At 31.9% G+C, this 17,565-nt stretch overlaps 1 protein-coding gene across 2 annotated transcripts in view; it reads left to right on the top strand.

Annotated features, from left to right (window-relative positions):
* Positions 1-17,565, top strand: part of LOC144840684 (unconventional myosin-Id-like) — a 32,875-nt gene that overhangs the window by 11,553 nt on the left and 3,757 nt on the right. Inside the window, exons 4-17 of one of the 2 annotated variants that reach the window (XM_078696636.1) lie at positions 1,529-1,694; positions 1,895-2,044; positions 5,963-6,082; positions 6,782-6,988; positions 9,564-9,706; positions 11,327-11,552; positions 11,872-12,002; positions 13,026-13,155; positions 13,986-14,063; positions 14,549-14,715; positions 14,865-15,072; positions 15,203-15,426; positions 16,169-16,313; positions 16,869-16,970. In XM_078696636.1, coding sequence (XP_078552762.1) covers positions 1,529-1,694; positions 1,895-2,044; positions 5,963-6,082; positions 6,782-6,988; positions 9,564-9,706; positions 11,327-11,552; positions 11,872-12,002; positions 13,026-13,155; positions 13,986-14,063; positions 14,549-14,715; positions 14,865-15,072; positions 15,203-15,426; positions 16,169-16,313; positions 16,869-16,970 — 2,197 coding nt within the window. Of the gene's footprint in view, positions 1-1,528; positions 1,695-1,894; positions 2,045-5,962; positions 6,083-6,781; positions 6,989-9,563; positions 9,707-11,326; positions 11,553-11,871; positions 12,003-12,325; positions 12,456-13,025; positions 13,156-13,985; positions 14,064-14,548; positions 14,716-14,864; positions 15,073-15,202; positions 15,427-16,168; positions 16,314-16,868; positions 16,971-17,565 lie in introns of both variants that reach the window. The other variant, XM_078696638.1, reaches the window with a different exon arrangement.

Here is a 17,565-nt window from a genome sequence, read left to right as displayed (position 1 = left end):
CATACATAATATTCATTCATAAATACCACTTGTTTAATAAAATTTCATGCTCGACTGAGTACATTGTCAGTGTGTCATAATATCAATGACCCAAAAATCTTTACATTGACAATTAAAAAAGAAATTATTGATTTTCAACACTGTTATTGTGTTTGTTCTTATATTCATACGGTTCTATTAATTGGAGTAGACATATATTATTTGCTTGTATTTTACAGTAGATATAATACCAGTATTGAAGGAATAGGACATAGAATAGTTAATTAATACATTTTATTAAAATTAACTATTTTATTAGTATTAATAGTTCAATGTCTTGAAGCCAGGACAAAATTTTATATACTCGGTTTAATCGTATGTTGATGAGACAAACGCAGTACCCGGCCTTAACAGCACTAATGACATCAGATTATTAGATTTCTGTAGTAAGACCTTAGAGCACCTCATATGGCCTAATATCAACTTGGATCCTATATTATTGTATCTCTGATCATACAGTAGCTGGTCCTAATGACAATTTACCATTTGAAAATAAAGGACTCAGTAGCATGTCATAGGGTCAATTTGTTATCCTCCTATAATAAGCTTCAGTTATAGGTCCTAATGATGATGATGTTATGCTGGTGTGTCTCACTCAATAGGGCCACTCTTGATTATACCTTTTTCGACGGAGGTGCGATGTATATTATGATAAAGTTCTTCTTTTTGTAATGTATTCCTCTCTTCAGAGAGAGGCTATTGTTGGTTTATACAGTAGACTATCAACACCACTATTTGTTTGTGTTGAAAATAAAGGCCTTGTAAAACATATGTCCTATTGTCATTAGTATTTGAAAATAAGGCCTCATACCATGTTATAGAATCCACATTGTTATCCTTCTATAATGATCACACCTCATAGGTCCTAATGGCAACTTTAGCATTTGCAAATAAGGCCTCAGTAGCACCTCATATGTCCTAATGACATCAACTTGTTAGATGAATAAAAACTCATTCAGAAGATCTCAACTTGTTAAAATTCTATATTGTTTCACACCCAAAAGTGACATTGCCAAATTGGTACTGACTCATAAATAGGCCAATAATAATATATACACAATAATAACATATTGTTATTTTTAATGACTATGCCCAACTGTATTTTGTTATTTAAAATCACAATTTAGTGTTATTGTTATTTTAAATTACATTTGAAAAAGTGTTTTGTCTAGCCATCAGCTAATTTAATGGCATAAAGCCAAAATTCAAGTATGGGCGTTTTATGATTATTAAATCTACTGTCTACAGTAGGATATCTGTCAAATTTGATGATATATTTTTTTTATGTGTACTGTAGGTCTTTGTTTAATATTTTAATTGGTTCTGTGGTCTGTGGTTGAACAGTAAACTTATTTTACTTGAAAGTTAAAAATTCTCATCCAATCCAATTGTCTGATAGTGTTTATAGTGTTTTTAGCCAATCAAAGGCCCTGTTAAAAGCAGTTTGAATGGTTTATTTATTCTTTCTTTCATTGGTTTTTATTTGCAGAGTCAAAAACATTCTCATCCAATCAAATGCTCTGTTAGAAGCGTTTGGAAATGCCAAGACAACTCGCAATGACAATTCTAGTCGATTCGGCAAGTACATGGATATCAACTTTGACTTCAAGGGTGACCCTATCGGTGGTCACATTAATAATTATCTACTAGAAAAGGTATGTTAATATTAATAAAACCAAATAAAAATAGAAAGTTATTTGAATTTCTGGGAGCATTATTAAAAACATCTTTTCTAATAAAAGTTCTATAAAAGCACCTATTTAAAACAGCGGCCAATGGAAGATCGATGAAATAATTTAAATACACTCTATTCAACCATGTGATAAATTAATAATTGTGTCTTTCTTTTTTAAAGTCGCGTGTCATAAGGCAGCAAGATGGCGAACGTAACTTCCATTCCTTTTACCAACTCTTGAGCGGAGGAACTGACCAACAATTAGCGACACTCAAATTAGAACGTAACCCAGACAAATATCATTATGTTAATCAAGGAAATAGTGTAAAGGTATTGAGAAATTGTTTGTATATTTTTAGGGTTTTGATTTTTTAAGGTGCAAAAGTTTCATCATTATCATCACCGCCAATCTTGTCAAAATCCCAGATTTTCTTGTGTGTTCATCTCTTTATGTAATTTTAGAGTGTAAACCATATACCTGTAGTACATGATCATTAACATACAGATGGGTCTGCACATGCCCAATGAACCCTAATCTCCCAAACATCCCCATCCTCCCAACCTGCAATATCTGTGCAGTAAAAACTGCCATGAAGTAATTTAAATTTACCTAATATTTTTCATTTTTCCCTAATTTTTAGAATATACTGTAGTCTATTGTGCTATAGCGCTTTTGTTATAAATAGATTCATTAAAAAAATGCCCTTATTATACATATAGTCAGGCCTTGTCTTTTGAAAATCATAGGTGTGCTACAAATTGCACTCCTCAATACATTCAGGGGTGCTGTAGGTGTGCTGTTTGTATTTTCGTGTGTAGAAGTTTACCAAATTAAGGCTTGTTGTAAATCACACTCCTCAAGGGCAGTTTAGGAGTGTGTTAAGTGAGTGATCGTACTCACTCGCCTTAAAATATAAGGCCTATACAGTAGAAAGACACAGTGCCCTACAGTAGATGATGTCAGATTCACCGGTGTAAGACCCTACTCTTTTGAAAGATACACTAGGTTTTTAAAGTGGAGACTGTCCAGATTTGTACACTGGGCTGGACCTCCAGTTTTTAATTCCTAGGCTGGTTCTCCCACCATAAATATGGTAGAGGAAAGCCTTGAAGATCTACCGTATGGCTTTGTTTGCGGCCTAAACCGCTCGGCCACTCGACCTGATTTTGCAATTATTTAAGACAAAATTATTCTTGATAAACTCATTATGCACAAATACATAGCAAACATGCATAAAAACAATATATATTCATTAAAAACTTGATGTTCTATATTTATGCATGACAAGTCCAGAATCAATATTCAATTTTACATAATGTGATATTAAAATTTCATTGTAGGAATAAAATATACATAATGGGCATACAAGCTTTATAACCTACTTAATGTATTTATTGTGTTTTGCTCATACTGTACACTGCTGGAATAGCACAGAATACTCCTATCTGAATTAATGGTTTAGTGAATCTACCGATAAACAGAGATGCTCATTTTCTTTCAATCAAGTTCAAGTTTAAAAAACATTTATTTGTTCAACAATGGCATATTATTTTACAGTGTAATATATAGGTGTGTACATTATTTAAATGAAGCATGGTAATAAGCCATCATTTGGGGTCTTCTCTAGAAGAAATCAAGTTTCCCCCTCCAGAAATATTTACAATATTTCCTATTAATTTAGTGAACCAGTGGCATTTCAGAGCCAGAGAAAATTAGGGGAAAAAAAAAAATATTTTTTTTTAGAATTAATTATTTTAGACATAAAATTCAAGATAGCAATGTAAATAATTTCACTCAACTTTATGACAAAAAACTCCAATTTAATATTTACATTAAATTGTATAAGAAATCCAGCAAAGTTTTTAATAAAAGCCCCTTTCTGCATCTTTGAATTTAAGTTATTAATTGCATCATAATACATTGTACCATAAACCTAAAGGCATCAACACAGTATTAGCTTAGACATGGTAATCTTTATGTATGTACATATTATGATATTAACTAAGTTGTCATAATTCACAATATTGCATATTTAATGGCTTTTTGATAGACAATGAATTGCCAATTCAGCTACCACGATAGACATCAAAATATGATTTAATAGTCACATTATATTCACATTAGTTTCTGTTTTTATTAACAACAATCGATCCATATTGCTTGATTTAGTATTTAAACAGCACAGTGTGTGCTAATTTTACCAGTGTTCTTCCAATATCGAAATCAATTCCGGGAAATTAACCGAAGTACCAAATTATTGATACACTAGATGTAAAAAACACAAATTGTACTTTTGTCTATCCAATTTGCAAAATATAGCCTTTGATTGATCTTGGTCTATGTTTTTAATGGCTAGGCTAACCTAACCTTCCACTACTAGATTGTATTTCTTACTCATTTCCAATCTTTCTGGCAAAACCTGCCTCTGGAGAACACTGTATACAACTTTACATGCCTTTTTATTTTTTCTGATTTATTTTTTCTTTTCTGAGCTTGTACCATTTCTATTTCATTTGTGGTACTGATATATGATATGAAAATTGCTCTTTTAATATATTTAAAATGTTGTCGTGCAAACGCGACTCTACAGCTCACTATGTCAGTTGGTCGGTCGGTAAACACTAACTGAAATTTGCACACGTGACGGCAGCCATGTATTTATTTTTTAGCCTTGTTTTTATTTAAAAATTACTTACTTAATTATTTACTAAATTACTTTCTGCTTTTTTAAATGGAAAATAACAAATAGTTATTTTATTTTACGTTTCCATTAAATGCCAAGTTTCATACACAGGAACTGGTGATGTACAATACTATAACTGTATTATACATTCTATAATGTATAGATTTTAGAATTCCTATGGAATGTAAAATGTATAAACCCCGATATAAAGTATGATCATTTTTTTTCTTTTTTCCATTTCAGAATGACCAAAACACGGTAATTTTCTTTTGATTTCATTTATGTTTTCTTATTTATTTTAGTTTACATTATTTTATTTCATAGTATTTCTTCTCCCTTTTTCATTTTTGTTTTGGTCCCTATTCTGTGCCTAGATTATCTAGATAAACCAACAATAGCCCTTTCCTCGAAAGGGAGGAATACGTGTATATTTTCGGTTTATTCAGGTAAAAGTGGCAAGCAGCCTACCAATATCACTGTTGGTTTGTGTGATTTTAATTTTAATTACAAATTTATTTTATCCTTATTTTTAAATTCTTTCCTTTCAATTATGTTATGTTTTTTATTTATTATTTTGTTTTTTAAATTGCTGTGTTTTAAAAAAAAAATCTAACTTTCAAATATTTTACTTTGTTTGAAATGAATTGTTACCTTTCACTGATGGTTTTCTACCTGTATGTCATGTTTCAATCTATACACTAAAGTGTAATTTAATTCTTGAACATTTTACAGTTTAAGATTACAGTTTACATTGGTATTGTTTTAATAAATGATTAATTTATAGGTCCATGGTTTAAGTATTTCCTGGTAGATGGATTAGTATAAAGTACTTATCAGGGCAATATTATACAAATAATAAATGTTTATGAGTGCGATGGTACAAATCATTTCTTGAGGTGAAAGATAAAGTTCAATTTTAAAAAGTAAATTTCATATTTCACCTGATGAAATTATTTGTTCCATCGTACGAATATATAAACATACATTATTGTATTAAATATACACCTGTTTTTACACGATCATTAAATAGTACGTACTATTGCACACCACATGACCCAAAATCGTCCAATCAAATGACAAGAAAAAAAAATCTTTAACAAAATGGCTTCTAGTTTTATATCAAAATACATGTTATCTACCTTACAGTATATTATATTTAAGCACTTTTATTCTGCAACATTTTATTAGACAGAAAATCAAGTATATAGTTTAAATTAGTAGTGTAAAAAGTTTATAAAGATCTTGCAGTTTTCTGTATAGAAATCCGTATTATAGAAATATTAGGTCCAATAGTCGTCTCTACCACTACTGAAAGCTTAGGGTAGATATAATCAAAAAACTTTACAGTAGGGCAAATGGACGCTCCTACCCTGACAGCCAGCAAAGTAGACATCCCTACTCCAGAGAACTACAACTAGATCACATGTCATTGAAATTAATAGTTAAATGTGTTTTTTTCATTTTATCAATCTATATATACAATATGATCCACAAAATATAATAAAATGTGTAAAATAATTGCTTCTGACAATATAGTTATTAAACATATTTTGGTGGTTTTTAGGTTGGAACAATCAATGACCGAAAAGATTTCAAAACTGTACAAGAAGCAATGAGAGATATGCAGTTTTCACCTGATGAGTGTAAAACAGTTTGGGCAACTGTTGCATCCATCATGCACCTAGTAAGTACAAGAAAGGAAGAGTAAGACATCTTTGGGACAACTCTATTAAGAGGAAAACCCTATTAAGAGGCGATTCTATCAAGACAACCCTATTAAGGGGAAATTCTCCAAGAAACAAATATGAGGAAGTATATGTTTTTACACTGTTGCCAGCCCCTATCCAGGGGACACCCATATTAAGGAGACACCTTGTTTGGTCCAAAAGTTGTCAACATAATAGTGGTTCTGCTGTATATGTTTAAGGCATGTGCAGTGTTGTATTTCTCTCAATACATTGTTTATATATGATTGATTCCGCTTCCTAATTACTTCTCTTATCCAGTGCAGTTTAAACAAGCAATACAAAGATGTAAATGACAAAGACAAAACAGAAAGCGTATGCACATATCTATTAATAGATTGTGTATATCAAAATGACTCTTTCTATATACAGTATAATCCCTATTAAAAGGAAACCGTTGGGACTCAACAGGGTGTCCTCTTAATAGAGGTGATCCCTGAAAGTGCTTGTCCGTAGTGTTAAAACAGATATTACCCCTAGAAAGTGTCCCCTTGATAGAGGTATCCCAATAGATAATAATCTACTACTAATGTTTTTAATTATTAAAACTATCTATTCCCAGTTTTGTTGTTATGAAATTTTCCCAATACACAGTTTGCACCTATCTTGATAATGAACTAGCAATTGTTTTTTATTAGGGTGGAATCATTTTTGATAGCGAAGACAGTGAGCAGTGTTTTGTAAAGAACCCTGAAGATCTGTCGACGATAACAGCGCTACTACAGGTACAGAAAGAAGACCTAGAAAAGGCATTGTGTTCCAGGGTTGTGGCTGCTAGGGGAGAGGTCATGGAGAAAGGTCACACGTCAGAACAAGCAGAATTTGGAAGAGATGCATTTGCTAAGGTTGGTCTTTTTTAAATAAAAGTCTATTGTAATTAGGTAAGCCTTTTGGCCAGACCATGTGCTATTCTACAGTAGCTTCTATAAAAGTTATGATATTTTTCCTTATCTGGGTGTAGTGTACCAAAGTAGTAAGATCATTCAAATATTTGAAGGGTCAAGTACCTGACACCTCGTAATCTATTTTGTAATTAACGCATGTTCGCTGTTAACTCAGTGACTGAACGATTATACTTCTTGAATCAAGAATACAAACTGTATATCCAACATACACAATCTACTGTTTTTGCTCTATAAGTAGAAGCTTTCCAATTTACTCGTTCACACCGTGGACAAATGAGTGCCTTCACCTATTGGTTGGAGTGTGTATTTATTTAAGTGTAGAATCATAATTTAAATCGGCAATATATAAAACCATCATGGTCAAGTACTGTAGTAACAGTAACAAGAACCGGAATATTTCTTCAACAGCTAGATTTTCTATAGTTTAAAGTGAGTAAATTGTCTTTCATACAATCTTACTTTTCTAATACTCATAGCTAAACACTTGAATTCTAAATCCACATATTTAAAGTGTTATTCATGATTTCATTAATCTTAAAAGTGGTCTTGTTTTTTTCTTCTTGAGTTTCTTTGAGACAAGTCTAAGATGGGTATTAACAGAATTCAACTTGATAGTTAATTGACAATTGACAAATTAGTCTGTTATTATATTGACATATACAATAGGTTAATATCATTTTTTTTATTCTTTAGTTCTATTCTATAACCTTGAAAAGCTCAAAGTATTTTTTTTTTCATATGGATTTTACAACTTTTCAAGTTTCTTGGAGACATGTCTCAAGATATTTATGAGTAGAATTCAACTTGAAATTTAATTTGACACTTTTTTATACAAAGGAAGTCATACATCAGATTAGACCAAATAAACAAAAATTAGTTTCACATCCGGGATTTTAAATTTTTTTTTTTATGATTTAATTACACAAGAATGATAGTTTATATTTCCATTCATCTTTTAGAACAAGACCGTGATTGTTTTTATACTAAATGCGACTGTTGGAAGAACAGTGATAAGTTCCTGCAGCTCCAATATTGGAGGGAGGGGATTTTTTTTTATTTGATCTTAAAATCTTCTTAAGATCTTCTATTGTTATCTCATCTTCCATGTGTTGTTCTGTGTGAGCATTAAAACATACCGTAAAAGTAGTCCCCTCTTTGGTTTGCAAAAGTAATTTCGAAAACAAGCCCATCTCGAAAACAATCCCACTGGGCTTCTCAAGATAGACTATTTGAATGTCAAAGGAGCAGAAATACACAATACAAACACATGGTTAAGAATTAGTTGGGCGATTTAAATGCTAGATATTTGTGATACTTTATAAGCATGATGTTTTGTTTGAACTTTAAATGGTATGTGAGAAAGTAAAAAAAAAACTAAACAGGCTGTGGGCTAATATCAATAGAATCATATACAGAATGTGGTAGTTTTGCATAGTTGATCATGCCTGCAGTTTATAACTTCCTCATTATGCCTGTATATGGTATTGTTATGGAATGACCCTGAAAAATATTGCATATTCATTCTTTCCTGGTTTATTGAAATAAATATAATAATAATATTTAATAATTTAATTAGCCAGTCAAATGTCCAATCAGTTAAAGCAGGGACAGCGTTTACCGTACCTAAAGAGCCAACAATATCGGCATGGGTTTGAGGCTGACTTGCTCCTAGTTCTGGTGGTGGAATAAGTCTTCTCGGATAAGGACTATAAACCGTAGGTCCGGTGTACACAGTTACAACCTGTGTGCACTTTAAAGAACCTGAGGCTGGCTGGAAACTGGTTCAGAAAATAGCCCTGTATCAGGGGAATTACCACCTATCTGATAGGACAGTGACTTATTTACTATTGGTAATCCTTTTGGTAAGCCACATGTGCCTAAAGACATAAAATGATACAAATAATACTATTTTCACAATGTAAAGAAAATGGTAGTACTTTGAATGGAAATTGACAATTTCTTTTGACTATGAACTAATATTTACTTTTATGCAATTTCACTGTGCAAATCCTTAATTAATTATCCAAACATTATGCTGCATGCAAATTATAATGATATTCACACATGTGATTAATGATAATTTACATACGTGAATAAATTACAATATTTTGATAACCATTAATATTATGCTTGCAATGAATGCACATATAGAATCCATCCATTTAGACACCCCTATACGCAGAACACCTCTATTTAGTGGACACTTTCCTGTGAAACAAATTAGAAGCAATATATTTGTTAACACTACAGCCAATATTCAGGGTTTACTTCTATTAAGGGACCCCATTGTTTGATCCTATTAATAGGGGTTATACTGTAGTATGGAAAGTATAGATTAAATGCATAATTTTGTTCAATCTTACTACAGGATTTAAATAATTACAGTACGACTTTAATTATCTAAATTTATTTATAACATCAGGAAGTTTACATTGTGAAAATTCACGCTTTTACTGCGTCTTTTAAAAGTAATTTTATTTTATCACTAATATAAATACATGTTATTACCACACAGGCTATTTACGATCGTCTATTCAGCTGGATCGTGAGCAAGGTCAACAAAGCCATTGAGGTGAGAGGCTCAAACCTTAAGCACGGCAAGAGTACACTCATCGGCGTGCTTGATATCTATGGCTTTGAGATCTTCGATAACAACAGGTAAAATACATCGCTAATAACAGTGACACAAGAATGAGATTCTCTCAAAATATTTTTACGGATTAAGAAATATTTTATACTTATTTTGTTTTGAATTACAGGATAAATCAGCATGTATAGGATGACTTTGTAGACATTAAGAGTATAAATCGTTTTATTGTTGATAGATAATATTGGCTATGATGGTTTAAATATTCTCAATCACCCACACACATTGACTAAAGTAGTTAGTCAGCAATTCAAACATAAACAATTAAAATCTATTCTATCTTGACCCACATCTTGTAATTTCTAAAATGTAAAGTATTAAAGTCAACTAATCAATCAAAGTATGTTTGGTCAGTCAATTTCATTTGGTCAAATATATTTTTGATAGAGAGCGAGTCAAATCCAACACAATCATAGCTCAAAATAATAGCCACACGGAGAGAGGGACCATTAAATTTGACTGCATTCTCAATCGGCCAATCACATGATAGTTGAAGTCACATACACTTACATATTGAGCATTCTGTTCATTACGATCTTCATATGCAAAAATTTCATTGGCATTAAAATATAATTAATTTTATAAAAACGTACTGTACTATAGAATCCCTTTTTGATATTCAGGGGACACCCTTATTACGAGAATCAAGAGGCAATATATGTTTTAATACTAAAATAAACCACTATTAAATGGATAATTTTTTTGTTGGTCCTTAAAAGGTGTCCCCTTAATAGAGTCTTTATCGTCTGATTTATGGAGTTTTCTTGATATTGTTTTGGTTATTAATTTATATACTAAATTAGTGATGCGGTCGCCATTTTGAGGAGAACAGACCCTGTTTGCATTATATATCAGTGTCATCTATTTAGCTCGCTAGTTGTTTTAATATTTCTATGGTTTTAATATTTCTATGGTTGAAATAGCAAGGCTTGTTTTCTTTTAATAAGAATTTATATTTCAATGACTGATTTTTGTAGTTTTTCCTGTTTACTTCAATCAGACACCTTTTATGTATTATATGTTGTATTTACCACTAAATAAAGAACAAAGTAATTACTAGTGGCTATAGATTTTAGATGAACTGTACAAGGAAATGTCTCCGGACTAAATTTAGACTTAAAATAATATAATTTTTATGTGGGCATATGTGGGAGGAAATGTGTACCAACAATATTTTTCCTAATTATTTCCCTCTACGTTTTATCTTTCCGGTAATTATTTAAAATGCCAATGTAATGAAACGGCAACACCCAAAAAAAATTACAAAAGAAAAACAATGAAACTAGACTTTTTTTTCTTTTGTAATAACTCCTCCGAAGTCTTAAAAATGTAGTGTATATAATAGCAATTAATGTGAAAAATACACAAGTAAGCACTAACTCACAGTTTATCCTTGTTTAGCCTATATTTCTATGAAAATTTAACATTTTTGTTAAGGTAAATAAGTTTGTTATAACATTGTTACAAATGTTCTAATACCCATAATTTGAATTTTGAACTCATGTTAGGCTTTTTGTAGCTAGGTACTTAATAAGGTCAATCAATATAACAACTACTGTAATACAGTGTCATATATGTATCACATGTCATAGGTCAACAAATAATCACTTTAAATTAAATTGTTCTTTTAGTTTTGAACAATTCTGTATAAACTACTGCAATGAGAAACTTCAGCAACTGTTTATAGAATTAGTTTTGAAGCAAGAGCAAGAGGAGTATGAAAGAGAAGGAATTGAATGGCAGTCAATTGAGTACTTTAACAACAGAATCATCTGTGACCTGGTGGAGGAGAACCATAAAGGCATCATTGCCATCTTGGATGAAGCTTGTCTGAATGTTGGCAAAGTCACTGATGAGGTACTTGTCTTTATTTAATTTACCTTTACTGCTGTTTTCCATTTGTGAATATATCAAATAATATATAAACACCACAGGCACAGAACAAATTCTAAACGATGATGATGATATACTGAAAATTTATTAATTAATTGGATAATATGAGGAAATCTGTGAGAATGAGACAACCGGGATTCGAACCCAGAACCTTCTGCTTGATATGCAAATGTCCTAACCATTAGACCAGTACGACTTTCATGGTATTTTTCAAACCTGATTGGATAGCGACTCTCTAACACTCTAATAATTATTTGTTTTGTTTAATTCACCATTGTTCTAGATGTTTCTCGATGCAATGAACAAAAAGTTAACCAAACACCCTCATTACACAAGTAGAGCTCTCCAGCCCACTGACAAGACTCTGGTACACAGCCAAGACTTCAGAATACGCCATTATGCAGGTGATGTCACGTAAGTGCCACATAATATAGTTTGGTTTTCAGGAATTTCTTAATACTTCTCTCATTATTTCTCTAGGCTTCTAGTCTGAAGTTGCAGTGTGATATTCTATTGATCTCATGTTTGTTTTTCCTCTAAATCAATTAACTGTTTAAGAAAATATTCTACCAATATATGAGGTATATTTGTATACTAGATCGAACATCTCTTCACCCACTTTTCATGGAAGCATAGGCATATTATAGTGAATAATAATAGTATCTCTTTGATGGAACCCATGTGTATTCTTATTTTTAACCCAATTAGTTTTAATTAAATAAATAACATTTTTACAGCTACGTTATCCATCAGTTTTTGATCAAGAACAGAGACAGCTTGTTTCAGGATTTCAAACGATTGTTGTACAATAGTAGTAACCCCACCCTTAAAGCCATGTGGCCTGATGGAAAACAAAGTGTCAAACAGGTCAGAGGTCACAGTTCACCATTGCCATTCTAATCATTGGCTTTGCACCCTGCCTCATTTTCTGTGAATTGCAATCTGTGTTTGTTAATCATTTTAAAATTGGGAAAATTGGTGATATGTTAAATAACTGTCAATATGTATCGTCTGCTTTTGTGTAACAAAACTTGATAAACAGCATTTTGCATCTTGTTAGTTACAAAGTTCAACATTTTAAAAAGATTTTTATCATTAAACAAATTTATTTTTGCAGATATTATATTATAGATACTTTGAACTTGGGAACCACTATAAACTACACAGTTTTATATTGAAAATTTTTTTAAATTTTATTAAAATTTATCAACCGAATAATGAATGTCAGATTTGTATCTTGCTTTTCTCCTGTGTTTGAAATGAAATTTTCTGTAATAAAGTAATTTATAAAGGGCTTAGGTATACTAAAAAATATTTATAAACATTAATATTATTATAAATTGCAAGAGCCAGCATCATTTTGTCAGTCCATTGTATATCCATCATTGTTTTTTCACCGGCTGCTTTTTCTGCACATTCCCACACCACATATTGCAGGTACGATGTAAGAGGCTACATGGATAAGAATAAAGACACCTTATACCAAGATTTCAAACGTCTACTGTATTCAAGCAGCAATAAGTCAATTAGAGAAATGTGGCCAGACGGACAACAGAGTGTGTTGGAGGTATATTAATTGTAGCGCCATTATAGATTCGACATGATTTATCAAAGTAGAGTTGTAGCTTTGTATTTAAGATACTTGGCTACCAATCCCAGAGTCATAGATTAAACTCCTGCCCCATTTTCTCATGAAAAAAACTTCAATCTCTCACACATTCTGTAAGTGTGCAAACATTCAAAAATTAATATTATTCCACATACCACAGCGAGTGTGTTAAAGAGTCACTATCCTAATTTGTACCATACAATGAAAGCCCAAGTTGTCTAACTGTAGGATTTCTGTATATTACAAATAAATATAATATATTAAATCTGTTCTTAAAACCCACCTTTTAATTTAAAGCGCTGCAAGACCTTTTTGTAAAGAGCTTAAAATATTCAGATTATTATCATTATCAAGCAGAAGATTCTTGGTTTGAATCTAGGTTAGGCAGCTGTTTCTCATTCTCACATTCTCATAGATTTCCTCATCTTCACCCATAATCCTTTGCTTCTGCTATTTTATAATGTGGTGAAGGGCAATCATTCAATATTATAGGTCTGGTTGAGGTTAATAATACTATTGCTTTATAAAACAAAAATTATAATAATTGTTTATTATTAAGATTACACTGGTTCTTTACTATATTTAATTCACCATTTCAGGTTTCAAAATTTACCCTAGCAAACTATCATGCTAGTAGATTTCTTACAATCTGTGGTTGACATTTTAAAAGCTAGCTAATGTTTGCTGGTTGTAATCTATTTTTAATAGCTAGTTTCCTACCCTGTCATGTTGTATATATTCTGTTTTTATCATCATGTTTGCTTAATTCTTCTTATTAACATTAACAGGTTACAAAAAGACCTTTGACTGCAGGTACAATTTTCAAAAACTCAATGATTGACCTTGTGAAGAAACTTACTACCAAGGTAAGTTAAGATTTTGATAGAAAGTAATGAATTGCGGTTGATTTCATGTTATTACTCCATTGCATTTGAGTGCTGTTGAACCCCTATGAAAGACCTGACAAAGTGTCTCTTAAATAGAGGTGTCCCCTGAATAGAGATATTCCTGAATAGGAATTCCTTGAATAGAGATTCTCCTGAATAGAATGTCCTGTAAGTAGAGGTGTTCCTTAAATAGTTGTGTCCCCTGAAAGAGGTGTCCCTTAAATAGAGGTGTCCCATAAATAGAGGTGTCTCTTAAATAGAGGTGTCTCCTAAATAGAGGTGTCCCCTGTATAGAGGTATCCCCTGAATAGAGGTATCCCCTGAATAGAGGTGTCCCCTGAATATAGGTGTCCCTTGTGAAGTGGTATCCCTTAAACAGAGGTACTGGCATTAGAGTTAAAACAAATATTTCTCCTTGTTCGTTTCTTCAACTGACTTTCATAACACAAAATTATTCTTTGCAGGAGCCATATTATGTTAGATGCATCAAGCCAAATGAGCAGAAATCTCCACTTCTGTTCAATGATGAAAGATGCCTTCATCAGGTGCGATATTTGGGTTTGTTAGAAAACGTGCGTGTACGTCGGGCTGGCTTTGCTGCTCGTATACACTATTCAAGATTCTTACAAAGGTAAATACTTTTTACATCCATACATATGTTGTATGCATCATCATGAACACACAGATATGGAATCAAGAGTGCAAACCTCCAAGTTTTCAGTTTTGTGAGGGTTTTTATTTTTAGTTATTGAATTTTAATTTTTTTTTTAAACCTTGTAGATACAAGATGTTGACACACTACACTTGGCCAAACTTCCATGACGGTACTGAAGAAGACGGGAGTAAAGTTATCGTTGAGCACATGGGATTTGCTGATGACGTCAAGTATGGACGCTCAAAGCTGTTTATACGAACGCCCAAAACAATCGTGGTTCTAGAAGAAGAGAGGAGAAAACTGTTACCATCTATTGTACTTCTATTGCAAAAGGTTCATTACATTTAATAGTTGTTATCACACCCGTAGGGTATTCTTATCCTAAGCCATACAAATTAATGCTTGTGTAGTGCAATTTCACAGCAAAAATCTATATCAAATTGTTATAAATTGTATTTTGTAGGTTTGGCGCGGGACAGCAGCTAGGCTTCTAGCACGCCGTATGCGTGCTATTTACCTAGTAATGAACTGTTACAAACGTTACAAGGCCAGGCAATTTATGAAGAAAGTCATCGAAACGTTCCGAGACGTGAAACATTCGCGAGATTTAGGTAGGAACCGTGCCTGGCCTCCACCACCTCATGTGTTGCTTGGCTTCACTGCTGAAATGAAAAAGATGCATAACAGGTAAAAATTGCTTTGCTTAATATTGAATATTATATTTTAACCACAAAAGGTATCAGAAAGAAATGTATTACTTTTTTATGATAAAGGCTATTCATTAGAGCTTTAGGAGACTGACAGTATGCGGAACTATATTTAAACAAACATCTAGAATCATAAATTAATTGCATTGCAGTATAAGCGGAAAACCGCGTAGCTTTTCCCACATAGAGTCTGTATCTATCCTGAGCGGAAACCACCCGTCCACTCTGCGTTGCGTGTAAATGGTCATAAGGAATAACATAGATTCTATATTTGTATTACCGTTACTGCTCATCTGTGTAAATTGTCCTTGAAAAAAGATTACAAAGGCCATTAGTAAAACTGGTTTAAATCTAGTTATATTATATTAATTCTAAAAATATAAATATTTCTATATATTACAATATCGAATCAACATACAAAGTAAACTACTGTATAGCTATTTATATTTAAATAATAAATTCATAAAAACAAAAATTGAATTGAAATTGTATTTATCAAGTATCATTTTTTTCAGTTTTAATCTTTGTTATACTTTATTCATATTATTTACTATTTTTTACTTAAGATGGGTTGCAAAGACAGTGATAAAAAATTGAATTATAAATAAATTAATTAAAGGCAGTGAAGGATATTGTAATCTCTCTTCATCAAGTATCATTTTTTTCAGTTTTAATCTTTGTTATACTTTATTCATATTATTTACTATTTTTTACTTGTAAAGATGGGTTGCAAAGACAGTGTTATCAAGGATACCAAAGGAGGAATGGGAACAAGTACGGATCAAAGCAGCAGCAATGAACGCACTAAGAGGAAAACGAAGTGATTGGGGTTACAGACGAAAGTGGCAGGGAAATTATCTAGCCTCCGTAAGTTCAGACGGCTGCCTTATACAAGTTTCGCTTTTTTGGAATGTTGTCCCTCTTATTTTAATCATATTTACTGTTAATTTTTATATTCTATGAAAGAGAAGAAGAGAAATAAATGTTACTTTGATTGAGAAAAGAAATACAATTGTAAAAAAGAACCGATCGCTCATCCGTAACCTCTCGACTAAATTATTCACAAATGTGGCCGGGATGAGGTTATAATCACATGACTTAAGAATCAGCAGCTTTTGAGGCATAAAATCATTCTTTTCACATTCAGAAACATATGCATTATGAAAACACAGGTTCTTAGCACATATATAATATTCAATAACATCTCTATTCTATTAGCCATAGTAATTCGGTTCTCTTTTTTTGTATCCTGGCAACATACATTGTGGTCTTTGATGTTTTTCTTTGTTTTATATCTCTTTCTTGGCATAAAGAATAATAATATGAGCATACACAAAATGATGCTTGATACTGCTGCGTAGTCGCGTTGGCACATCTAAGAAAACCTAAGATCACTATTGACATAAAAAGTTTGTCTTCCAGCTAACAGACAACAATCAGACCGCTCCATTTGTGTCTGCAAGCAGCAATCTGAAGAACAAAGATAAATTCAACAAAGTGCTTTTCTCTTCCACCGTTGTAAAGGTACAGTACACCATCCATTTTGTTATTACTAAGAACACGAGTGTAATCCCATGATCAAGTATAATCCCACCCCCAAATGTAGGCTAGATTTGGACACTAGTTCATTGTTAATGCATTCCCAGTATAATCCCACCACCACCATTTTTGCCAAATTTCTTGTACCCTGACTTTACTGAAACTATACATAATAAGAAACTCTTTAATAGCAAAAACAGAATGTGAAAGAAAAACAAAAGTGAAACAATGCCAAGTGCGGTATTTCCCATGACATACATACGGGATGGATGATTGCATTTATGAATGTTTTGATTGATAATTTCAATTAATCGCATTGCAGACAGGCAAAACAATGTGTAACAAGTCAGTTGTTTTTCTATATTTCTCTTGAATTTGTCTAAAAAAGTACTTTCCTAGATTATTACCTCTTCCACACGTATATATTATTAATATATTGTATTGCATATATTTTGTAGACATACATCTATCAAAGCTTAGCTTCTAGAATAACATGTGTTTATATTTAATGAATGTTTTATATGTATTATTTGCAGAATCACCAAAACAAGTAATATTGTAATTCTGTTAAAAACAGTTT

The sequence above is a fragment of the Antedon bifida genome, chromosome 4 (assembly GCF_963402885.1).
Source record: "Antedon bifida chromosome 4, ecAntBifi1.1, whole genome shotgun sequence".
Classification (NCBI taxonomy): Eukaryota; Metazoa; Echinodermata; class Crinoidea; order Comatulida; family Antedonidae; genus Antedon; species Antedon bifida.
The sequence above is the reverse complement of the archived record's forward strand: the minus strand, read 5'-3'. Positions and strand labels throughout refer to the sequence as shown.